This window comes from Salmo trutta, chromosome 24 (assembly GCF_901001165.1).
Source record: "Salmo trutta chromosome 24, fSalTru1.1, whole genome shotgun sequence".
NCBI lineage: Eukaryota > Metazoa > Chordata > Actinopteri > Salmoniformes > Salmonidae > Salmo > Salmo trutta.
Window position 1 is genome coordinate 32,317,128 of NC_042980.1, and position 26,032 is coordinate 32,343,159.

General features: G+C 46.8%; 1 protein-coding gene across 1 annotated transcript in view; it reads left to right on the forward strand.

The window, feature by feature from the left end:
* LOC115161126 (anosmin-1) overlaps window positions 1-26,032 on the forward strand; it is a 75,293-nt gene that overhangs the window by 42,299 nt on the left and 6,962 nt on the right. Inside the window, exons 4-9 of the mRNA XM_029711882.1 lie at window positions 603-825; window positions 15,563-15,747; window positions 16,170-16,299; window positions 21,671-21,876; window positions 23,437-23,584; window positions 23,990-24,127. Coding sequence (XP_029567742.1) covers window positions 603-825; window positions 15,563-15,747; window positions 16,170-16,299; window positions 21,671-21,876; window positions 23,437-23,584; window positions 23,990-24,127 — 1,030 coding nt within the window. The remainder of the gene's footprint in view (window positions 1-602; window positions 826-15,562; window positions 15,748-16,169; window positions 16,300-21,670; window positions 21,877-23,436; window positions 23,585-23,989; window positions 24,128-26,032) is intronic.

A 26,032-nucleotide genomic window follows, 5' to 3' on the forward strand; every position in this document is an offset into this window, starting at 1 on the left:
GAGTGGGGAAAGTCTGAGGGAATGAAGAGCGTCAAGCGAAGTGGAGACTTTTTTTCTCTCTACTGTAATGTAATGGCACTCTGTTAGATTGAATCAAAGCTGTTTAACTTACTCACCACTCAAATGAGTCATCAGGTCCAATGTAAACAGGACAATCCCTGTTAGCTCACTGACCTGCGTGTTAGACATTTTACATTTTAGTCATTTAGCAGATGCCCTTATCCAGAGTGACTTACAGGAGCAACTAGGGTTAAGTGCCTTGCTCAAGGGCACATCGACAGAATTTTCACCAAGTTGGCTCGGGGTTGGCACTTAACCCCCCCACAACAGCTTCCCAGGCACCTTGTGTGGCATCCCCCCACCCCTCTCTAAAACCTTTGTATGTATGTGTCTTTCAGAGGGGCTGGGTTAAAATCGGAAGTTAAATTTCGGTTGGACCTTGTGTGCAATTGACCAATAAAGTGATTTTAATGAAGGCCTGGAAGCTTGGCACACTGTCGCTACAAGTCATCTCACATGGATGTTTTTCCTCTGCCTTACCTCCTGTCTGCCTACTCCTCTTCCCCCTCTCCTCCCTCTCTTCCTCCCCCTCTACCCTTCAGACTCTCTTTCCCAAGAAGCACTATGAGTGTCTGACTAGCTGTGAGTTCCTGAAGTCTGTGGAGGGGGTAAAGCAGGGGGACTGCCCGGCTCCTGATAAGGCCAGTGGTTTCGCTGCAGCCTGTGTGGAGAGCTGCGAGGAGGATGGAGAGTGCTCCGCTGTCAAGAAGTGCTGCACCAATGGCTGTGGACACACCTGTCAAAACCCCAAGAACCTCTACAAAGGTACAATGACATGTGCAGTATAACATCCACTGGGTACAACACCGATGCTAGATACTGTACAGGACTATTAAAATGCGCTAGGAGCTTTCTGCTCCTTCCTTTTGTCCTTGAATATTGATAAATACTATTCTGTTATTATTAAAGATTGAATAGTAGGGAGAACAGCACCACTGTCTGCCCCACAGCTATTGTTTTTGTTTTGTTAACTAAGCGGTGGTGAGGCGCGTCGTCTAACATGGTAAAAAAATTATTCAATACATATTCTTATGTTCTATCACACGTGCAATGATGTCTGTCTCAACCTGATTGCAGTAACTCGTTGGTTGCAGTAACTTCTTTGTTGTAATATCGCAAACAGACATGGCAGTTTCACCATTAAGGATTCCGGCTTAAACTTGAATTGATGTCGGACAACTCACTCACGACCCATGTGGCAAGGAATACAGGCTATCGCGGACTTCAAAGGCAAATCCAGCTGTGTGGTGCCCACGTAGCCTCCCTCCCAGACGAGCTTGATACATTCTATGCTGGCTTCAAGGCAGAAAATACCGAGCCATCCAGGAAGACTTTCTGCTCCAGACGACCAGGTGCTTTCGCTCTCCGAGGCTGACGTGAGGAAAACTTTCGAGTGAATACTCACAAAGCCACTGGCCCAGATGGCATCCATGGCGGCGTCCTCAGTGTGTGCTGACCAGCTGGCGGGCGTCTTCTCTGACATCTTCAACCTGTCTCTGTCCCAGGCTGTAGTCCCCACCTGCTTTAAGGAGAACACCATCATCCCAGTGCCCAAGAGAAACAAGGTGACATTCCCAAATGACTATAGACCTGTCACACTCACCCAGGTCATCATGAAGTGCTTCGATAGGCTGGTCATGGCCCACATCAAGGCCAGTATGCCAAGCACACTGTACCCACTCTAAATTGCCTACCTCTCCAACAGATCCACTGAAGAATCCATTTCCATCACTATTCACATGGCCGTAACACATCTGGACAAGAGGAACAGCTATGTGAGAATGCTGTTCATTGACTACAGTACAGCTTTCAATACTATTGTTCCCTCCAAGCTCAGAGCCCTTGGTCTGGACACCACCCTCTGCAACTGGATCCTGGACTTCCTGACGGGCAGACCACAGGCTGTGAGGATTGGCAACAACACCTCCTTCACACGAACTCTCGGGTCTACCACCTCGGGTCCTCTCTAAATACTACAGTCAGTGTACTGACCGGTTGCAACATGGCCTGGTATGGGAATTGCTCTGTCCACAACCGGCCCTCCAGCGGGTGGCGAAGATGGCCCAGTACATCACTGGGACAGTGCTCCCACCCATCCAGAACATCTACATTTACATTTACGTCATTTAGCAGACGCTCTTATCCAGAGCGACTTACAAATTGGTGCATTCACCTTATGATATCCAGTGGAACAACCACTTTACAATAGTACATCTATCTTTTTTTTGGGGGGGGGGGGGTAGAACGATTACTTTATCCTATCCCAGGTATTCCTTAAAGGGGTGGGGTTTCAGGTGTCTCCGGAAGGTGGTGATTGACTCCGCTGTCCTGGGGTCGTGAGGGAGCTTGTTCCACCATTGGGGTGCCAGAGCAGCGAACAGTTTTGACTGGGCTGAGCGGGAACTGTGCTTCCGCAGAGGTAGGGAGGCGAGCAGGCCAGAGGTGGATGAACGCAGTGCCCTTCTTTGAGTGTAGGGACTGATCAGAGCCCGAAGGTACGGAGTTGCCGTTCCACTCACAGCTCCGTAGGCAAGCACCATGGTCTTGTAGCAGATGCGAGCTTCAACTGGAAGCCAGTGGAGTGTGCGGGGGAGCGGGGTGATGTGAGAGAACTTGGGAAGGTTGATCACCAGACGGGCTGCGGCGTTCTGGATGAGTTGTAGGGGTTTAATGGCACAGGCAGGGAGCCCCGCCAACAGCGAGTTGCAGTAATCCAGACGGGAGATGACATGTGCCTGGATTAGGACCTGCACCGCTTCCTGTGTAAGGCAGGGTCGTACTCTGCGAATGTTGTAGAGCATGAACCTACAGGATCGGGTCACCGCCTTGATGTTAGCGGAGAACGACAGGGTGTTGTCCAGGGTCGCACCAAGGCTCTTAGCACTCTGGGAGGAGGACACAATGGAGTTGTCAACCGTAATGGCGAGATCATGGAACGGGCAGTCCTTCCCCGGGAGGAAGAGCAGCTCCGTCTTGCCGAGGTTCTGCTTGAGGTGGTGATCCGTCATCCACACTGATATGTCTGCCAGAGATGCGATTCGCCACCTGGTTATCAGAAGGGGGAAAGGAGAAGATTATTTGTGTGTAGTCTGCGTAGCAATGATAGGAGAGACCATGTGAGGATATGACAGAGCCAAATGACTTGGTGTATAGCGAGAATAGGAGAAGGCCTGGAACTGAGCCCTGGGGGACACCAGTGGTGAGAGCACGTGGTGCGGAGACGGATTCTCGCCACGCCACCTGGTAGGAGCGACCTGTCAGGTAGGACGCAATCCAAGACGCAATCCAACTCGGAGAGGGTGGAGAGGAAGATCTGATGGTTCACAGTATCAAAGGCAGCAGATGGGTCTAGAAGGATGAGAGCAGAGGAGAGAGAGTTAGCTTTAGCAGTGCGGAGAGCCTCCGTGACACAGAGAAGAGCAGTCTCAGTTGAATGACCAGTCTTGAAACCTGACTGATTTGGATCAAGGTCATTCTGAGAGAGATAGCAAGAGAGCTGGCCAAGGACGGCACGCTCAAGAGTTTTGGAGAGAAAAGAAAGGGATACTGGTCTGTAGTTGACATCGGAGGGAAGATGGAAGGGACGGAGCCAGCGGTCAAGGATGAGTTGATGAGCGAGGTGAGGTAGGGGAGAAGTTCTCCGCAAATGGTCTGGAGAAGAGAGGAGGGGATAGGGTCAAGCGGGCAGGTTGTTGGGCGGCCGGCCGTCACAAGTCGCAAGATTTCATCTGGAGGGAGAGGGGAGAAAGAGGTCAAAGCATAGGGTAGGGCAATGTGAGCAGGACTAGCGGTGTCGTTTGACTTAACAAACAAGGATCGGATGTCGTCAACCTTCTTTTCAAAATGGTTGACGAAGTCATCCGCAGAGAGGGAGGAGGGGGGAGGGGGAGGAGGATTCAGGAGGGAGGAGAAGGTGGCAAAGAGCTTCCTAGGGTTAGAGGCAGATGCTTGGAATTTAGACTGGTAGAAAGTGGCTTTAGCAGCAGAAACAGAGGAAGAAAATGTAGAGAGGAGGGAGTGAAAAGATGCCAGGTCCGCAGGGAGGCTAGTTTAACTCCATTTCCGCTCGGCTGCCCGGAGCCCTGTTCTGAGCTCGCAATGAGTCGTCAAGCCACGGAGCAGGAAGGGAGGACCGAGCGGGCCGGGAGGATAGGGGACATAGAGAGTCAAAGGATGCAGAAAGGGAGGAGAGGAGGGTTGAGGAGGCAGAATCAGGAGATTGGTTGGAGAAGGATTGAGCAGAGGGAAGAGATGATAGGATGGAAGAGGAGAGAGTAGCAGGAGAGAGAGAGCGAAGGTTGCGACGGCGCAATACCATCTGAGTAGGGGCAGAGTGAGTAGTGTTGGAGGAGAGCCAGAGGGAAAAGGACACAAGGTAGTGGTCGGAGACTTGGATGGGAGTTGCAGTGAAATTAGTAGAAGAACAGCATCTAGTAAAGATGAGGTCAAGCGTATTGCCTGCCTTGTGAGTGGGGGAGAGGGTGAGGTCAAAAGAGGAGAGGAGTGGAAAGAAGGAGGCAGAGAGAAATGAGTCGAAGGTAGACGTAGGGAGGTTAGTCACCCAGAACTGTGAGGGGTGAGCCATCCTCAGGAAAGGAACTTATCAAGGCGTCAAGCTCATTGATGAACTCTCCAAGGGAACCTGGAGGGCGATAAATGATAAGGATGTTAAGCTTGAATGGGCTAGTGACTGTGACAGCATGGAATTCAAAGGAGGAGATAGACAGATGGGTCAGGGGAGAAAGAGAGAATGTCCACTTGGGAGAGATGAGGATTCCAGTCCCACCACCCCGCTGACCAGATGCTCTCGGGGTATGCGAGAACACGTGGTCAGATGAGGAGAGAGTAGTAGGAGTAGCAGTGTTTTCTGTGGTAATCCATGTTTCCGTCAGCGGCAAGAAGTCGAGGGACTGGAGGGTAGCATAGGCTGAGATGAACTCTGCCTTGTTGGCCGCAGACCGGCAGTTCCAGAGGCTGCCGGAGACCTGGAAATCCACGTGGGTCGTGCGCGCTGGGACCACCACGTTAGAGTGGCAGCGGCCACGCGGTGTGAAGCGTTTGTGTGGCCTGTGCAGAGAGGAGAGAACAGGGATAGACAGACACATAGTTGACAGGCTACAGGAGAGGCTACGCTAATGCAAAGGAGATTGGAATGAAAATTAACTAAACAACTGGGGAAGCGAGAGAGCAGGGCCTCCCTCACTAACCATTCACTGAAACACTCAAATATAACTTTTCTATCTTCCACTTTAGAAATTATAATTGATGTTAACCTCTCTAGGGTATGTGGGACGAAATCGTCCCACCTACTCAACAGCCAGTGGAATCCCGTGGCGCGTTATTCAAATACCTTAGAAATGCTATTATTTCAATTTCTCAAACATATGACTATTTTACACCATTTTAAAGACAAGACTCTCGTTAATCTAACCACGCTGTCCGATTTCAAAAAGGCTTTACAACGAAAGCAAAACATTAGATTATGTCAGCAGAGTACCCAGCCAGAAATAATCAGACACCCATTTTTCAAGCTAGCATATAATGTCACATAAACCCAAACCACAGCTAAATGCAGCACTAACCTTTGATCTTCATCTGATGACAATCCTAGGACATTATGTTATACAATACATGCATGTTTTGTTCAATGAAGTTCATATTTATATCAAAAACCAGCTTTTTACATTAGCATGTGACGTTCAGAACTAGCATACCCACCGCAAGCTTCCGGTGAATTTACTAAATTACTCACGATAAACGTTCACAAAAAACATAACAATTATTTTAAGAATTAAAGATACAGAACTCCTTTATGCAATCGCTATGTCCGATTTTAAAATAGCTTTTCGGCAAAAGCACATTTTGCAATATTCTGAGTAGATAGCCCAGCCATCACGGCTAGCTAATTTGACACCCACCAAGTTTGGCCCTCACCAAACTCCGATTTACTATTAGAAAAATTTGATTACCTTTGCTGTTCTTCGTCAGAATGCACTCCCAGGACTTCTACTTCAATAACAAATGTTGGTTTGGTTCAAAATAATCCATAGTTATGTTCAAATATCCTCTGTTTTGTTCGTGCGTTCAAGACACTATCCGAAGGGTGACGAAGGGTGACGCGCCCGACGCGTTTCGTGACAAAAAAATTCTAAATATTCCATTACCGTACTTCGAAGCATGTCAACCGCTGTTTAAAATCAATTTTTATGCGATTTTTCTCCTAAAAAAGCGATAATATTCCGACCGGGAAACCCTGTTTTAGTTCAAAGACGAAAAAATAAAAACATGGTGTCACCTCGTGCACACGCCTCAGTCTCATGGTTCTCTGATCGACCACTATCCAAATGCGCTACTGTTTTTCAGCCAGGGGCTCCAAAGGCATCATTCACCGGTTTGCCGCCTTCTGAGAGCCTATGGGAGCCGTAGGAAGTGTCACGTTACAGCAGAGATCCTCAGTTTTCAATAAAGAGAGTGTAGAAGCCCAAGAAATGGTCAGAGAGGGCACTTCCTGTAAGGAATCTTCTCAGGTTTTTGCCTGCCATATGAGTTCTGTTATACTCACAGACACCATTCAAACAGTTTTAGAAACTTTAGGGTGTTTTCTATCCAAAGCCAATAATTATATGCATATTCTAGTTTCTGGGCTGTAGTAATAACCAGATTAAATCGGGTACGTTTTTTATCCGGCCGTGCAAATACTGCCCCCTACCCTAGAGAGGTTAACTACAGTGGTTCAATGTTTCCAGGAATATGCTCAAACTTAGTTTATTCAGTTAGATAACTTGGTACAGTATTCTTCCATGAAACCCACGCAGTGCACCATATCCTATGACGCCGTAGCTAACTAGCATGCTAGCATCCAATAACACACGGTTAGCACCAATACTTGGTACAACAAACTACCAATGGATCATTCGTGTCCGTGTCTAGTTCTACTCTAAACGGTGCCTGGGGAAGGCCTGCAGTATCAAGGACCCCACACGTCCCAGCCACAAGCTGTTCTCTCCGTTATGGTCGGGCTAACGGTATCGGAGCATGAGGTCTGATACCAACAGGCTCATAGACAGACTGCTGAAAAACTTTAACTACACTGACCACCTGCTCTGATTCTCCACACCTTCGCGCACATGCACTCATTCACATCCTCGCGCGCACACACTCACTCATTCATGCTATAAACATACATCACGTCACATGCTACCAGGCTCATTATTATGGCTAAATACTGCACAATTTAAACACTTGCCTCCCCAATTCCCCCATCCCCAAAACACATGTAGATATTGGACTATAAATTGTCTTCCTGTATTATACTTATGCTAAAAAAAATATTCTATTCTACTGCCATTTACTCTTTGTATTATTATCTTTCATTATTTCTTATTGTTTAGAAGGAACCTGTGAGTAAGCATTTGGTTGGATGGTGTATACCATGTGTATCCTGTACATACGACTTATACAATTTGAGCTTGTAGTTTGTATAAATTACTAGTTTCACGAGTAGTGCTGCAAACTCCAATTAGCTATGCAGTGAACCATACATTTGAATTTTGAGTCATTTCAAATATTTCCTCTGAGTTTCTCTTTCTCAACGCAATCCCAACATTCTGTACATATTTTATAATACATCCAGTGTGTGAAATTGTTCCAAATCAGCTTCAGGCTCACAGATGCACAGAGCGAGAGGGAGCACTCCACTCCAGTAAAACTGTTTAATGGCACAGCCTGAGGTGTCTGGATGTTGTGAGGAGAGCTCGTAGCCCATTGGGTAAGAGCGAGACTCTGTGCCTCTGTGACGAGAGATGGAAGCTACATCTTCTTCAGTTGTGTATGTTATATCAGCAGCCCACCGCCTCTCTGGCTGCTGACAGCCTTGGGCCATAATACGGCAGGAGGAATGGAACTGGGCTCAGTGGAAATGGAGAGCCTGGCTGCTGCTTTCTTTAAGTCTTTGAAGCACTGCAGTGACAGAGTTGGGATTACTTTTGAAGTGCACACACAGATGTGTGTGAGAGGGGGTGGTGCATATGTGTGTTGAAGCGTGCATTAATAATATTCCTATATTCTAAGAGAATCAATGGCAGTGTCATGGTCAGTTGTTGCACAGCCTTTGTAGATGGAGAAAGATGAAAGGAGATTTATCCTTGAGTTTAATGCAGGAATATACTGTCCTCAATTAAAAACATTCACCATAAATCACAGACACACGTATAGAACCAAACAGTTGACTGTCCTGCTAATCCAAACACTTACTGTAGCCTATGGTTGATTTTTGTATCGGGATCAGATTTGCCCATTTTAATTAGCTGTCTGGTTTAAGTCTGGATTGAATTCCAATCCTGATCTCTAGTGTTGAATGTGTAATTATGTGCTCACGGTGTGGAGAGAGTAATTGTTTCTGTATGTGCACAAATGGAGCGTTTCCCCCATGGAGATCGCTCTCAGATGTGTGTGTGGTGTGTGCATGCACGCTCCGGTGAAGGTTGACAGGGAGTGTGTGTGTGGTGTGTCCCTGACTGAGGAAGGGTGCACTGTAGAAAGCAGATCTTTTTCTAAGTGCTATTTCTTCTGAAGACTCACTGAAGACCCTACTGGACCCTATCCCATATCTACTATATAGAGCTGTTGTCTTTACATCAAAACTCAGTGATATTACTTACTATTCACTAGTCTGAAACTCCTTCTGTTTTCAAAGCTGTACTGGCAATGTGGAGTTCTGAATAAGATATGTTGTGAGCATATGGAACATCGCTATTTCACTGTGGTGCAAAATGTGAGACTTTTCAAGGTTTGAGATTTTATAGGAAATTCTAATCACGTGAATGCCTCATTATTTCTTAATGAATGTACGGTATGTATGACTATCCTGCTGATTTTTGTTTTCTCCTCTAAGAGACTCTTATTTAGTGGGAGGCTAGCAAGAACCTCCTATATAGCGCACAGAGGCAGATGCTCTTATCTCTCTTTAGTCACCTCTCTTCTCCCTCCCTCTTTTCTCTCTCACGTTTTATTGGTCGTATGTACAGGATACGCATGATATACATTGTCCAAGGAAATTCTTACCTCCAGGTTCCTTCTCGACAATGATATAATAATACGAACATAAAGGAAATGGCTCAGTAGAATATAATAAACATTTGAGCAGTATAAGTATAATACAGGAAGGCACAGTTTATAGTCCAATATTTCCATGTGTATTGGGGAAAGGGGGGGGGGAGCAGTGTATATACTGAGCAGTATAATACGAGTCTGGTAGCAGCAGTTGTGATGAGTGCTAAGGTGCAGAGAATCAGAGTAGGTGGTCAGTCCAGTCCAACTGTTCAGCAGGCTCTCACTCTCACAGTCGTGATGGCTTGGTCGTCATTAGCAATAGATGATTCTACTATCACATGGAGACCACAGACCAGTGTGGAAAAGCCTGTCTTGTTCTCAACCCCTGTCCTCATGTACATCTGTCTTTACTTACGGTCCATCTCCCTCTGGAGAAGCTGTTGTTGCTTGATCCTCACCCTCCCCAGCTGTTCACAGCTCCACACCACTTCAAGACCAGCGTGAACAGTGCCTGACCACCACAGGGTGTGGCTGCTCAGTGTTTCAAAACAAAAGCAGTCATTTAATGTACGTATGTGAAACATATCTTCATTTGTTAACCACCAGAGCTGTATATAACCATGTATATTAATGGCTCTGGTAACCGTGGCATGACACTGAGCACTCATCTGTATTTAAACGTTATGGGAGGCCATTGTACTACATTAACCTTTTGAAGACTGTATTGTTGGATGTGTTGTGTTCCTCCCACAATGATTGGTGCTCTTTTGCCTCGGCCCCTGTAATTAGCCAGGTCATTATGACAGTGTGTGCGTGAGCATCCAGGAGAGTTATTGTTGGAATGCGTGGGACATGAATGGACGCTCAGCTCTTCATCACTGTTCATCAGGGATAACGTCATGGCTGTGTTTTTTTTTGGATGTGGCAGAGCAAGTATGTGGCCATCGAAGGATGAATCCTGTGAGTATGATTATTACCATAGTGGTAATTTTGATTATTACCATAGTTACCATAGTGGTAATCTTTGTAGGGGGAGAGCTGAGCGAGCGTTTAGGATTGGTCGCGTTGCTGCATGTGGAGGGTTGTTGGATGAGGAGTGTGTGTGGCTGAGGGAAAATGAGACGGGGAGGAGGAATGCTGTGGTATTGTGCGTTCGTCATTGACGCACGTGCACACACGCTGCAGCTGTAAAACAATGGCAGACAGATTTTCCTCTGTGTAGAGCCTCTATCTACGAGACACAAGACTGACTCCATATGTGTCTGGTAAATGGGCCCACCTCCATCTCCCACCCGGCATTTTATGAGCATCAATCAATCACGTTAAAAAGCCTCTAAAAGACTCAGTAGAGATGTAACAGGATGAAGCAGCCTGCTTATGCAGCACAGGCAATTCAACACTATTGTGAGCACTTTGTTTGCTGTTACTTTAGAACCTTGAGTTTGTTTATACTGTATGTGTTTCATGAATGCAGAGCAGCTCTAGGTGCTCTCTCTCCTCAGTTAGAGAGAAGAGGTCCTTGGGTAAGTGTGTGAGAACGCCAGGTGATTTTAATTGAGAGGTGTGGGATTTATTCTGTGATTTTCTGTACTCCTGAACGTTGTTTCCAATCTCCATCTCATTACCACTCAGCCCATGCTCTATCAATACGTCACTACCTCTCAGCTGAAATAAATCCTCCACGAGAGAGTTAATCTGTCCTGGCTGCTCACTTTCCCCTCACCGCGCACATAATAAATCAAATTTATTGCACATTGAAAGCGTTTGAATGGGTTGACTTGAGGAACAATGAGGCAAATGTATTTCTGTGTGTGTGTACCTAATGTACAGTTAAAGTCGGAAGTTTACATACACCTTAGAGCGTTGGACTAGTAACCGAAATGTTGCAAGATCGAATCCCCGAGCTGACAAGGTAAAACTCTGTCGCTCTGCCCCTGAACAAGGCAGTTAACCCATTGTTCCTAGGCCGTCATTGAAAATAAGAATTTGTTCTTAACTGACTTGCCTAGTTAAATAAAGGTTAAAAATAAATAAACATTTAAACTCAGTTTTTCACAATTCCTCACATTTAATCCTAGTAAAAATTCCCTGTCTTAGGTCAGATAGGAACACCACTTTATTTTAAGAATGTGAAAGGTCAGAATAATAGCAGAGAGAATTATTTATTTTATCACATTCCCAGTGGGTCAGAAGTTTACATGCACTCAATTAGTATTTGGTAGCATTGCCTTTAAATGTTTTAACTTGGGTCAAACGTTTTGGGTAGCCTTCCACAAGCTTCCCACAATAAGTTGGGTGAATTTTGGCCCATTCCTCTTGACAGAGCTGGTGTAAATGAATCAGGTTTGTAGGCCTCCTTGCTCGCACATGCTTTTTCAAATCTGCCCACAAATGGCCACTCTAATACCTTGACTTTGTTGTCCTTAAGCCATTTTGCCACACATTTTCTTGCAAGTCTGGTCATTGTCCATTTGGAAGACCCATTTGCGACCAAGCTTTAACTTCCCGACTGATGTCTTGAGATGTTTCTTCAATATATCCACGTAATTTTCCTTCCACGTGATGCCATCTATTTTGTGAAGTGCACCAGTCCCCCCTGCAGCAAAGTACCCCCACAACATGATGCTGCCACCCCTGTGCTTCACGGTTGGGATGGTGTTCTTTGGCTTGCAAGACTCCCCCTTTTTCCTCCAAACATAATGATTGTCATTATGGCCAAACAGTTCTATTTTTGTTTCATCAGACCAGAGGACATTTCTCCAAAAAGTACGATCTTTGTCCCCATGTGCAGTTACAAACCGTAGTCTGGCTTTTTTATGGCAGTTTTGGAGCAGTGGCTTCTTCCTTCCTGAGCGGCCTTTCAGGTCATGTCGATATAGGACTCATTTTTCTGTGGATATAGATACTTTTGTACCTGTTTCCTCCAGCATCTTCACAAGGTCCTTTGCTGTTGTTCTGGGATTGATTTGCACTTTTTGCACCAAAGTATGTTCATCTCTAGGACGCGTCTCCTTCCTGAGTGGTTTGATGGCTGTGTGGTCCCATCAAATCAAATTTATTTATATAGCCCTTCTTACATCAGCTGATATCTCAAAGTGCTGTACAGAAACCCAGCCTAAAACCCCAAACAGCAAACAATGCAGGTGTAGAAGCACGGTGGCTAGGAAAAACTCCCTAGAAAGGCCAAAACCTAGGAAGAAACCTAGAGAGAGGAACCAGGCTATGAGGGGTGGCCAGTCCTCTTCTGGCTGTGCTGGGTGGAGATTATAACAGCACATGGCCAAGATGTTCAAATGTTCATAAATGACCAGCATGGTCTAATAATAATCATAGTAGTTGTCGAGGGTGCAACAAGTCAGTAACACAAGAGTAAGTGTCAGTTGGCTTTTTCATAGCCGATCTTTGAGAGTAACTCTACCGCTCCTGCTGTCTCTAGAGAGTTGAAAACAGCAGGTCTGGGACAGGTAGCACGTCCGGTGAGCAGGTCAGGGTTCCAGCAGGTCTGGGACAGCAGGTCTGGGACAGGTAGCACTTCCGGTGAACAGGTCAGGGTTCCATAGCTGCAGGCAGAACAGTTGGAACTGGAGCAGCAGCACGGCCAGGTGAACTGGGGACAGCAAGGAGTCATCAAGCCAGGTAGTCCTGAGGCATGGTCCTAGGGCTCAGGTCCTCCGAGAGAGAGCGAGAGAGAGAAAGAAAGAAAGAGAATTAGAGAGAGCATATTTAAATTCACACAGGACACCGGAAAAGACAAGCGAAATACTCCAGATGTGACAGACTGACCCTAGCCCCCCGACACATAAACTACTGCAGCATAAATACTGGAGGCTGAGACAGGAGGGGTCAGGAGACACTGTGGCCCCATCCGATGAAACCCCCGGACAAGGCCAAACAGGTAGGATTTAACCCCACCCACTTTTCCAAAGCACAGCCTCCACACCACTGGAGGGATATCTCCAACCACCAACATACCATCCCGGGACAAGGCCGAGTATAGCCCACAAAGATCTCCGCCATGGTGTTTATACTTGCGTACTATTGTTTGTACAGATGAACGTGGTACCTTCAGGCATTTGGAAATTGCTCCCAAGGATGAACCAGACTTGTGGAGGTCTATAATTTCTTTCTGTCTTGGCTGATTTATTTAGATTTTTCCATGATGTCAAGCAAAGAGGCACTGAGTTTGAAGATAGATCTTGAAATACATCCACAGGTACACCTCCAAATTGACTCAAATTATGTCAATTAGCCTGTCAGAAGCTTCCAAAGCCATGACCTCTTTTTCTGGAATTTTCCAAGCTGTTTAAAGGCACAGTCAACTTAGTGTATGTAAACTTCTGACCCACTGGAATTGTGATACAGTGAAGTATAAGTGAAATAATCTGTCTGTAAACAATTGTTGGAAAAATGACTTGTGTCATGCACAAAGTAGATGTCCTAACCGACTTGACAAAGCTATAGTTTGTTAACAAGAAATTTGTGGAGAGGTTGAAAAACGAGTTTTAATTACTCCAACATAAGTGTATGTAAACTTTCGACTTCAACTCTGTGTGTGTTTGTGTATATATAGTGCCTTCAGAAAGTATTCATAGCCCTTGACTTATTCCATAATTTGTTGTTACAACCTAAATACACACAATACCCGATAATGACAAAGTGAAAACAGGTTTTTAGACATTACTGCTTATTTATTTAAAATTAAATTAAATACAAATGTCTCATTTACATAAGTATTCACACCCCTGAATCAATATGTTATAGAAGCACCTTTTGGACAGTGATTACAGCTGTGAGTCTTTCTGGTTAAGTCTCAAGACCTTCCCGAACCTGGATTTTGCAACATTTCCCCATTTATTCTTTAAGCGCTATCAAATTGGTTGTTGATCATTGCGAGAGAACCATTTTCATGTCTTGCCATTGATTTTCAAGTATATTTAAGTCAAAACTGTAACTCTGCCACTCAGGAACATTCACTGTCTTCTTGGTAAGCAACTCCAGTGTAGATTTGACCTTGTGTTTTAGGTTATTGTCCTGCTGAAAGGTGAATTCTTCTCCCAGTGTCTGGTGGAAAGCAGACTGAACCAGGTTTTCCTCTAGGATATTACCTGTGCTTAGCTCTATTCTATTTCTTTTTTTTCTTGAGAAACTCCCCAGTCCTTAACTATGACAAGCATACCCATAACATGATGCAGCCACCACTGTGCTTGAAAATATGGAGAGTGGTACTCAGTAATATGTTTGGGGCAAATCCAATACAACACTTTTGTATTCAGGACAAAAAGTGAATTGCTTTGCCCCCCAAAAATGTCAGTATTACTTTAGTGCCTTGTTGCAAACAGGATGCATGTTTTTGGAATATTGTAATTATTTACAGGCTTCCTTCTTTTCACTCTGTCAGTAAGGTTAGTATTGTGGAGTAACTACAATGTTGCTGATCCATCCTCAGGAGAAAACTATCACAGCCATTAAACTCTGCAACTGTTTTAAAGTCACCATTGGCCTCATGATGAAATCCCTGAACGGTTTCCTTCCACTCCGGCAGCTGAGTTAGGAAAGACACCTGTATCTTTGTTGTGACTGGGTGTATTGATACACCATCCAATGTGTAATTATTAACTTCCCCATGCTCAAATAACTTCCACATGCTTTTTTTTATCTATCTACCAATAGGTGCCCTTTGCGAGGCATTGGAAAACGTCCCAGGTCTTTGTGTTTGAATCTGTGTTTGAAATTCACTGCTCGAATGAGGGACCTTACAGATCATTGTATGTGTGGGGTAAAAATCATGTTCAAAACTATTATTGCACACTGAGTCCATACAACTTATTATGTGACTTGTTAAGCAAATGTTTACTCTGAACGAATTTAGGCTTGCCATAGCAAAGGGGGTTGAATACTTATTGACTCGAGACTTTTCAGCTTTTCATTTTTTATTCATTTGTAAAAATGTTGAAAAACATAATTCTACCTTGACATTATGGGGTATTGTGTGTAGGCCAGTGACAAACAATCTCAATGTAATCCATTTTAAATTCAGTCTGGAAAAAGTTGAGAGGTGTGTTTATACTTTCTGAAGGCACTGTATGTATTTACCCATGTACTGTGTGTGTTTTGACATAGTGTAAGCTCCTCTGCTTTCCACTCTACCTCACATACCCAGAGGCTAATTATCTGTGTCCTCCTCCCCAAAGAGACATCTGGTAAAACACATTCTCTTTATCCAAGAGTATATCACGGTCTGTCACAGCACAATGACCATGCTATTGACCCAGTGGACAGTGTCTGGCTGTCTGTCTCAATCTCATAGTGGTGATGTTATGTCATTTTTCTCCTAACGTCAGTCTTCCAGTGATGATGTCATGTCTCTACTTAATTCTGTTGCACTGTGATGTCATGCCCCATTCTCTACCAAAGTCAGTCTCATAGTGATGTCATGTGTATGTGTTCTCAGGAGCTCCTCTGAAGCCTAGGAAGGAGCTAGTGTTTGTGGAACAGCTGTCAGGAGGCCTGGTGATCCGCTGGTCCTCTAAGTTCAACATCTCTGTGGAGCCTGTCCTGTACGTGGTGCAGCGCTGCTGGAACTATGGCATCCACCCCAGTGAGGACGACGCCACAGAGTGGGAGACCGTGGCACAGGTAGGTCAGCACAGCACACTACACCACAACATACCAAACCAGGCTTCTCTGAATACCTTACTGCATGTGGAGGATTGCTCTTACATTCACATACAGCACATTATGATCAAACCATTTCATTTAGTTGCATGCTCAGTACTTTTGTTGAAAGATTTAACAAAAAATCTGTGATGCATTCTTTGGGGGGAAAAACAAACCCTAAAACAAATATTTTCATCACACGAGATAGATGTGAGAGTCAGGATGCTCCTCCACAGCTGTCATTCAGACTCTGACACTGTTGCACATTCCTTACAGTCAGTGTCTTTGAAAGTTTGGCAAGGAGAAACAGACAGATGACTGTTGCAGCAACACTCACAAAAGTTGTGACCCTGTGTGACTTCTGACCCCTGTGTGCCTGCTCTCTCCCATCTGTCTCTCAGACTACAGAGGAGCGCGTCCAACTGGCCGACATCAAAGCCAGCAGATGGTACCAGTTCAGAGTTGCGGCCGTCAATGTGCATGGGACCCGCGGGTTTACTGCCCCCAGCAAGCACTTCCGCTCCTCCAGAGGTAGGCTACATCTGAGTGTGTGTGGGGCCCCTGCAATGAGTGTCAGTTCCTGTGTGACACCCTATCCTCTCTCTTAGCTACAGTCAAGGCCTAGGAACAGGTGGGACAATCCTTTACAACATGATTTTCCTCAGTAACGGCCCATTGACCCATTTTGTTACACATGTGCATGTACATATTGTGTTTTCTGTATATTGCATTGGTGTGTCTGTGACCTTTGGCTAGAATTAAATCAAGCATGCACTGAGGAAAACCCACTCTGCAGAAACATACATACATACACTGTACATTACAGATTATTCACACCCGCAATGCTAATTTATTGCAAGCAAATAGCTAAATGATTTTGGCACGATGTCTTAAAAATCCATCACAAGCATACGTAAGCCTTGATTTTTTTTTCTCCCTACCTAGCAAACCTGAACCTCAAATCTGATTAGCATTCCCTGAGCATTCCTCGCCCTTCTGATCCTAAAGTTGTCAATTCACACTGATGCCAAACAGAGCACAGAGAGTCATCAGAAACCCCTGAGTGCAGAACATGTTCTTTTCTGCATAGTGTTGCAACCAGACCTTTTGTACGTGTAGCTCTTCAAAGGTGGGCTTTTCCCTCTTTACAGCCATATAACATGTAATATGTCTGAGTTAGTCAGGATATTGCAGGTTTCAACTGCATGTAAGTTGTTGTCTGGCTTCCATGGAGAATGAGGTAAGGTAGGCTGCTCAGTGCTTCAGATCTGTGCTACAAATTAGCACTGAGTTTGATGGCTGGCTGTAGGGTTGTGCTGATGCCTGTACTGCGCTGTGTGTTCCCGTCATTGAATGACACTAAATAGCTCTAAATAGCACCGTAGATGGCATTTGTTAAAGCACCCGGCCAATTGTTGTGGAATTCCCGTAGATCACAGGTTTGAATAATATTGTGAATAGATTTGATCTGATGTCGAGCAGATAGGCTCTGTTGGTGTACAGGGAGAGCTGTGCGTAGCGTACTGCAGTGCACTGAGATCAAGTTGAACAGGATTTGACCCTATGTCTGAGTTCTCGCGTTTGCTTTACCAACATGCCTTTGGGTAGAGCTTTTGTCAAGTAGTAACCACCTTTGTCTTGATCTTCAATATGCATAGCTATGATAAGATATTAGTGGAATACTCACCAGGGAACAAAAATACAAACCACCTTACATTTTAGTAATTTAGCATACGCTCTTATTCAGAGCGAGTTACAGGAGCAATTAGGGTTAAGTGCCTTGCTCAAGGGCACATCAACATATTTTTCAACTAGTCTGCTTAGGGATTCGAACCAGCGACCTTTAGGTTACTGGCCCCACGCTCTTAACCGCTAGGCCACCGGTTTGGTGGTAGTGGTACATGACATGCTGCCTGAAGGACCTTCCTGGTCATTTCTATTAGTATGATTAAACAGCACAAATACTACCTATGAAGATCGATCAAGATGGCGAAACACAAGTATAGGGAAAAAGTGGAGGAGCAATTCAGCGAGTCGGACACCAGGCATATGTGGCAGTGGTTCCTAACGATCACGGAACAGCTAAACACCTTTTTCTCACGCTTCGAGCACAACAACGATTCTGAGCTGCCGAGGAGAGCCCCGATATAAATGCATCGTGTAAAGTGTTGGTCCCATGTTTCATGAGCTGAAATGAAAGATCCCAGACATTTTCCATACACACAAATTTGGTGCACAAATTTGTTTACATCCCTGTTAGTGAGCATTTCTCCTTTGCCAAGATAATCCATCCACCTGACAGGTGTGGCATATCAAGAAGCTGATTAAACAGGTGCACCACACAGGTGCACTCTAAAATGTACAGTTTTGTCACAACACAATGCCACAGATGTTTTGAGGGAGTGTGTAATTGGCATGCTGACTACTGGAAGGTCCACCAAATCTGTTGCCAGAGAATTCAATGTACATTTTTCTACTATAAGTCATTTTAGAGAATTTGACAGTACGTCCAACCGGCCTCACAACTGCAGACCACGTATAACCACGCCACCCCAGGACCTCCACATCCGGCTTCTTCACCTGCGGGATTATCTGAGACAAGCCACCCGGACAGCTAATGAAACTGAGGAGTATTTCTGTCTGTAATAAATCACTTTTTTGGGGGGAAAAACGTATTCTGGTTGGCTGGGACTGGCTCCCCAGTGGGTGGACCTATCCCCAGTCAGGTGAAATCCATAGATTAGGGCCTAATGAATGTATTTCAATTTACGGATTTGGCACATCCCCATCCTCATCGACAGGGCCTCCATAGAAACGTAGTTCCTCGGCGTACTCATTTTCGAGCAGCTGAAATGGTCAAACCACACTGCCACCGTTGTGAAGAAGGCATGAAATTTTGCCTGTCCAAGAGGGGCCTCAGTGTTCTACAGGAGCACCATTGAGAGCATACAGTCGGCCTGCATCACAGCCTGGTACGTTAACTCCACTGCCGCGGACCGCAAGGCGCTACAGCCAAACGCACCAATCGGTGCACACTGACTGCCCTCCTGGACACCTACAACACCAGGTGTCGCAGGAATGCCAAGAAGATCATCAGGAACCTGGGCTACCCGAGCCATGGCCTGTTTTTCCCGCTTCCGTCACTAAGACGTGGGCAGTACAGGAGCATCATGGAAAAAACTGGAAGCTTGGCCAAGAGCTTCTACCCCAGAACATCAGGCTGCTGAATACCCACCACTAGTCAGCTGCCTGCTCTGCCTTATTCCAACTCCAGCCCTCCCCCCGCCCACATTACCAGTGTTAGTGTTAATATGTATGTATTTTATTATATTCTTAATTATTACATTTTGTTTTTTATTTCACTTTGACTTGCATTGTTGGAGCTCGGAGCTTAAGATGTTCACCAATCAGTCGCATCAGCCCCACAAAGTTGATGGGTTGTTGAGAGCTGTCATGGACTTGATGAGCGATTTTAATTCTGTCATTCCATTGTTATTTACATAGCTCAGTCTGATAATCAAATCAAACTTTATTTGTCACGTGCCAAATACAAGTGTAGACCTTACCATGAAATAAGTAAAAAAATAAATAAAAAGTAACACAACATAACAATAAGGAGGCTATATACACGGGGTACCGGTACCGAGTCAGTGTGGAGGCTATATACGGGGGTACCGGTACCGAGTCAGTGTGGTGGCTATATACAGGGGCTACCAGTGTGGAGGTTATATACAGGGGGTACCAGTGTGGAGGCTATATACAGGGGGTACCAGTGTGGAGGCTATATACAGGGGGTACCGAGTCAGTGTGGAGGCTGCATACAGGGGGTACTGGTACCGAGTCAGTGTGCGGGGGTACATGTTTGTTAATTTGTACATGTAGGTAGGGGTGCAGTGACTATGCATAGATAATAAACAGCAAGTAGCAGCAGTGCACAAAACAAATGGTGGGGTGTCAATGTAAATAGACGGTGGTCATTTGATTAATTGTTCAGCAGTCTTATGGTTTGGGGGTAGAAGCTGTTAAAGAGCCTTTTGGTCCCAGACTTGGCTCTCCGGTACCGCTTGCCGTGCGGTAGCAGTGAACTTGGGTGACTGGAGTCTCTGACAATTTTATGGGCTTTCATCTGACACCGCCTATTATATAGGTCCTGGATGGCAGGGAGCTTGGCCCCAGTGATGTACTGGGCCTTTCGCACTACCCTCTGTAGCGCTTTATGGTCAGATGCCTAGCAGTTGCCATACCAGGCGGTGATGCAACCGGTTAGGATGCTGTCAATGGTGCAGCTGTAGAACTATTTGAGGATCTGGGGACCTATGCCAAATCTTTTCAGTCTCCTGAGGGGGGAAAGGTTTTGTCGTGCCCTCTTCACGACTGTCTTGGTGTGTTTGGACCATGATAGTTTGTTGGTGATGTGGACACCAAGGAACTTGAAATTCTCGACCAGCTCCACTACAGCCCCGTCTATGTTAATGGGGGCCTGTTTCGGCCTGCCTTTTCCTTTATTCCACAATAAGCTCCTTTGTCTTGCTCACATTGAGGGAGAGGTTGTTGTCGTGGCACCACACTGCCAGGTCTCTGACCTCCTCCCTATAGGCTGTCTCATCGTTGTCGGTGATCAGGCCTACCACTGTTGTGTCGTCAGCAAACTTAATGATGGTGTTGGTGTCATGTTTGACCACGCAGTCGTGGGTGATCAGGGAGTACAGGAGGGGACTAAGTACACACCCCTGAAGGGCCCCAGTGTTGAGGATCAGAGTGGCAGACGGGTTGTTGCCTACCCTTACAACCTGGGGGCGGCCCGTCAGGAAGTCCAGGATCCAGTTGCAGAGGGAGGTGTTTAGTCCCAGGGTCCTTAGCGTAGTGATGAGCTTCGTGGGCACTATGGTGTTAACTACAGCTCAGTGTTCAATGAATAGCGTTCTCACATAGGTGTTCCTTTTGTCCAGGTGGGAAAGGGCAGTGTGGAGTGATTGCAATTTTGCACCACCATACTTTGTTTGGGCATTTTGCAAAAAACTCTCGCTGCATATTTTTTATAGCATGGATAACAGCTGGTTCACTCTGAAACAGTCTCTTGTGAGTAGGTTGGGCACACGTTCAGCCCAGAGTGTTATGGACACACTTTCAAGTGGGAGAGGGAAGGAAGGGGAGAGGAGCTGTCCGTAACAGGGCTGTAGTCTCCATAATCTTCTTAAGAGCCAATTCCCTCTGGTCTGGCATCTGGCCCTGCCCCTGCCTCTGACTGCCTGGCCCTGCCTGGGTCCACTGGTCTGACATCCATACATCCATACTTTACTGTACACTGCAGTTGCCAGAAATCCTGAGACAGACCCCATCTGGCCAGCCTCAAAAACACCAATCTTACTTACTTGTACGCCCCCCCCCCCCAGTAGGGAGAGTCGAGGAGTAGATGGAATGTGAGGGTAGAGCCAAAGTGCGCAGCATGTGTTTGGTGACCCTTGACCTGAGCTCTCCGTCCTGCATAACGCTGTCATAGACGTGACATGACACCTGTCATAACATTTCATGACTGATTGTCAGTGGTGGACTAACTACGTTACACCATCATACTGGCTAGGCCCTGCTAAACTTTCTCAACTGGTTAGACACATTATACCAAATGTCTGACATGCTTTTGATCAAGATAACCACAGAAATGTGTTTAATTGATCGTCCCTTCTAATTAATAACAAACTTTTTTGTGGGGGGGGGTGGTTTGTGAATCACAAGCCAATCATTAGCACCACGAAGACCTTGCAGCTGTCACTTTTCTGACACCTCTTATTGTCGTTGCTCCCAAACTGAACAAGCAAAAACAGTTCTGACAGCTGGAGAGAGGAGAGCTGCTGTGAATGACATGACATGACTTTACAGTACTGTGTTCCCGGTCTCTCTCCAGATCCTGCTGCCCCTCCCAGCCCAGCCGGCCTGCGTGTCACCAACATGACGCTGGGTGCCGAGGGGACAGTGTCAGCCCGTCTCAGCTGGACCCTGCCTGAGGAGCCTGACATCCCAGTCCATCACTACAAAGTCCTCTGGAGCTGGACTGTCCCTGGCAAGTCCCTGGTGCCATCCAAGAAGAAGAGGAGGAAGACCACCAACGGGGTAAGCATCGGCTCCTCTCCCCCTGTCTGGGTGATGTGTGGGCGGGTTGGGAGGCTAGAGACCAACGGGGTAAGCATCGGCTCCTCTCCCCCTGTCTGGGTGATGTGTGGGCGGGTTGGGAGGCTAGAGACCAACGGGGTAAGCATCGGCTCCTCTCCCCCTGTCTGGGTGATGTGTGGGCGGGTTGGGAGGCTAGAGACCAACGGGGTAAGCATCGGCTCCTCTCCCCCTGTCTGGGTGATGTGTGGGCGGGTTGGGAGGCTAGAGACCAACGGGGTAAGCATCGGCTCCTCTCCCCCTGTCTGGGTGATGTGTGGGCGGGTTGGGAGGCTAGAGACCAACGGGGTAAGCATCGGCTCCTCTCCCCCTGTCTGGGTGATGTGTGGGCGGGTTGGGAGGCTAGACACCAACGGGGTAAGCATCGGCTCCTCTCCCCCTGTCTGGGTGATGTGTGGGCGGGTTGGGAGGCTAGAGACCAACGGGGTAAGCATCGGCTCCTCTCCCCCTGTCTGGGTGATGTGTGGGCGGGTTGGGAGGCTAGAGACCGCGGGCCTGGGCTGGCCTGGTTGGACCAGACCCATCTAAACCCCACTCACCTACTCTCTGTACTGTAAATAAGAACCAAAGGCCCCACAATGGAAAAACATATACAAGGCGAGGCGGATCGCATTTGATAACATAAACTCTTAATGCTATTGTTCAAGAAGCACGATGCACTGTTGGCCTCATTGTTTTATTTTCCTTTATTTCCCCTTAAACGCTTGGTTAAGCTTTGAAAGAAAACACAACATATCATTTGTGCCTGATTTACAGCTAGGTAAATCATGCAGTGTCACACAATTGTGTTCTTTGGATAACTTAATGCATATTTGTCAAGGTTACTATTGTTTGGAGCACTAATAAACTAGGATAAGCCCAGAGCCTTTAGCCCAGTGGTTTCTTAGTAATTGGATAACAATGAATAAACTGTCAAATTAAGTGGTATAAAAAGTGCAATAGCCTCAAATGTCTGATTAGCTTATGATCACTATGAAGAAGAGAATTTTCATAGTGAATAAAGCGAAAACGCCATTGTCTAGACAGCGAAAGTGGTCTGACTTAGAATCCTGAATGAGTGTTGGTAACCAGTTGCAGATGTGGTGTGGAGGTGAGAAAGCTGGGAGACACCAGATACCTATTGACACATGTACTACTGGTTTCCACTCTGGGACTGCAGGGCTTTGAACGCTACCTGCTGATGGTGGTATGTCAAAACAAGCGCCGGTCAATAACTGGAGCCTATCAGGCCCATGCTGCTGGAGGAATGCTGAGACCTAAACACACCGTAAAGAAGCTCCAGGGGATGGGGATAATGCAGCTCCCTCACACAGACCTTATCACTGTCTCATCTCTCTACATGTTGGTTGAAACCAGCACATGTGTTCCCAATAAGGATGGTTCTTATTCCCACAGACCAGGCTTGGGTTAGGACTGTTCTAGTCTACTGGATTGAGGAACATGGTTATGGTCTACTCTGTTGGCTCTGTGGGTGACAATGTGTAAATGTCTCTGTGGTTTCAGGCCCAGAGCTGGGTGGATCTGGAGGGGCTGCTGACCAACAGTAGCTACACGGTGGAGTTGCAGGCCGTCACCTACTGGGGTCAGGTGCGTCTGAAGAGCTCCAAGGCATCACTCCACTTCAGCACCACCTCCCAGAACAATGGCTCAGGTAAGGCATCATGGGGCATGCTGATGGCTACTTTGAGGAAAAATGTACTTACTATGATTTGAGATATGTGCTTGTCCCACCAAGCTACAGTATTTTAAGATGAATGGACTAACTGTAAGTCGCTCTGCATAAGAGTGTTTGCTAAATGACTCAACTATAAATGTAAAATGGCATTGAGTTAATGATGAGGCTGAGCTCATCGGACTTGGTGATAAATCAAGATGCTGTTCGATGCAGTTTTTATGAATTTAAAAGTAGTTATTAGCATAACTATTGGTATGACCATAGATGTTTAAGCATACTGTAACCTTCCCATATAAGAGCTTAAAGCTGCATTCTGCGCTTTTCTGAGATTACCTGGACTGGAAATTAGATCTTAACCTTTCTTCTCTTTGTCTAACCAAGTGAAACCAGTGTCCAAGGAAGTGATCATGCCAGTTGGCTCCACCCTGGGAAAGCGCCCGGCAGGCCCTCTGGAGGTCGGCACACCCTTCTACCAGGACGGCCAGCTGCAGGTCCGCGTTTACTGGAAGAACCGGGGCGGTATGTACCATATGCCTGTTCTGTATGTGGGTCTTGGCTCCTACGCTACTGTAATTGCCACATCATTTCTCCTTCATTAGTCATCCTGAATCCTTTTATCGACTAATTAATGTCGGAATATGAATGATTCTCAGTTAAGTTCAATCTGGAAAAATGCTGTTGAATATTGTAGCTAATATTGCAACTAAATGAAACCTTGTCTGACTGGAGTAATATGAGCGCAGGGTGAGTGAATCTACCGTGGACCAGGAGGAGCGGAGGTCTAGGACGTTCTGTTAGCTGAAGAACAATAAACACAGGGAACAAGAGGTGATGGAGCTTATTGACAGCTGTAGCTAATAAGAGCTGTCTCTCATATTGGTGTTGAAACTGTCCGTTTTGTTTTACAAGACCTGACGTCACCCTGCAGAAACACACATGAGGATGTAAAATATTTAAAGCATTACAGACAAATCATCGCTTAAGTGTCCATAGACTCCTTAGACTTTGTACTCCTCCTTAGACTTTGTACACCAGCCCCCACGATTAAGACCAGAGTGGAAATATGAAAACCTTGAAAGGCGCGCTCCAAGGGTAGCCTGTCAAGTCCAATTCACTGGACTATGTTATGTTGCTAATATGTCATCGCCCAAGCCAAGCTCCACGAAGTGGAGGCAGAAATGCCCAGGCTGGGGAGAGAAGCCTGGTGATGAGGCCTTCTGCTGAATCACAGAGCAACTGAGAAGAGCTGGAGAGTCTTCCTGGTCCAGAGTGGTTAGCAGGGCTGAGTGATTGTGACTGGCTTGAGCACACGTTCAGCCCAGAGTGTTTTGGACTTGGTTCTGGGCCCACTCCATTACACTGCAGCAGTCCTAGTCTGGCAGGCTGGTGGTGTGGTGGGCACAGACACGGCCTCTAACTGGGTTGATGATGGATGGCTCTCGGTCTGCCACTTACCACCGTGGTTATACAGGAGGAAGCAGACAGCTGGACTGGAGAGCGAGAGCGAGAGCGAGAGCGGGACCTGGTCCCTGAACACCTAGGATCAGGTTTCTCTTCATCAGACTCTGTGTATTTAGAACGTTAAACTGAGGGACAGGTTAACTCAACGCTGCTGATTACTGCACTTGCTCATTTTGAGGAAGGTCAACATTGTGACACATCTGGTCTCAGAGGGTGATGTAGTGAATCACGGGGAGACAGACACGGGGAGGGAGGAAGAGAGACACAGACGGGGGGAGGATGGAGAAGGAGAGAGACGCACGCGGGGAGACACACATGGAGGGAGAGAGAGAGAGACGCACGCGGGGGGGAGCCAGGCACGCGGGGGGGGGGCAGGACACGCGGGGGGGAGCCAGACACGCGGGGGGGAGCCAGACACGCGGGGGGGAGCCAGACACGCGGGGGGGAGCCAGACACGCGGGGAGAGAGGGAGAGGGGAGAGAGAGAGAGACGCGGAGAGAGAGAGAGAGACGCGGAGAGAGAGAGAGAGACGCGGAGAGAGAGAGAGAGAGACGCGGAGAGAGAGAGAGAGACGCGGAGAGAGAGAGAGACGCGGAGAGGGGGAGACGCGGAGAGGGGGAGAGAGAGAGACGCGGAGAGGGGGAGAGAGAGAGACGCGGAGAGGGGGAGAGAGAGAGAGACGCGGAGGGGGGAGAGAGAGGAACGCGGAGGGGGGAGAGAGAGAGAGAGAGACGAGACGCGGAGAGGGAGACGAGACGCGCGGATAGGGGGGAGAAGAGTGAGAAGATCCGCGAGGAGTGGGAGAGAGAGAGACGCGGGGAGAAGGGGGAGAAGAGAGACCGCGGCTAAGAGGGTGAGAGAGAGAGACGCGGAGAGGGGGAGAGAGAGAGACGCGGAGAGGGGGAGAGAGAGAGACGCGGGAGAGGGGGAGAGAGACAGAGAACGGCGGAGAGGGGGAGAGGA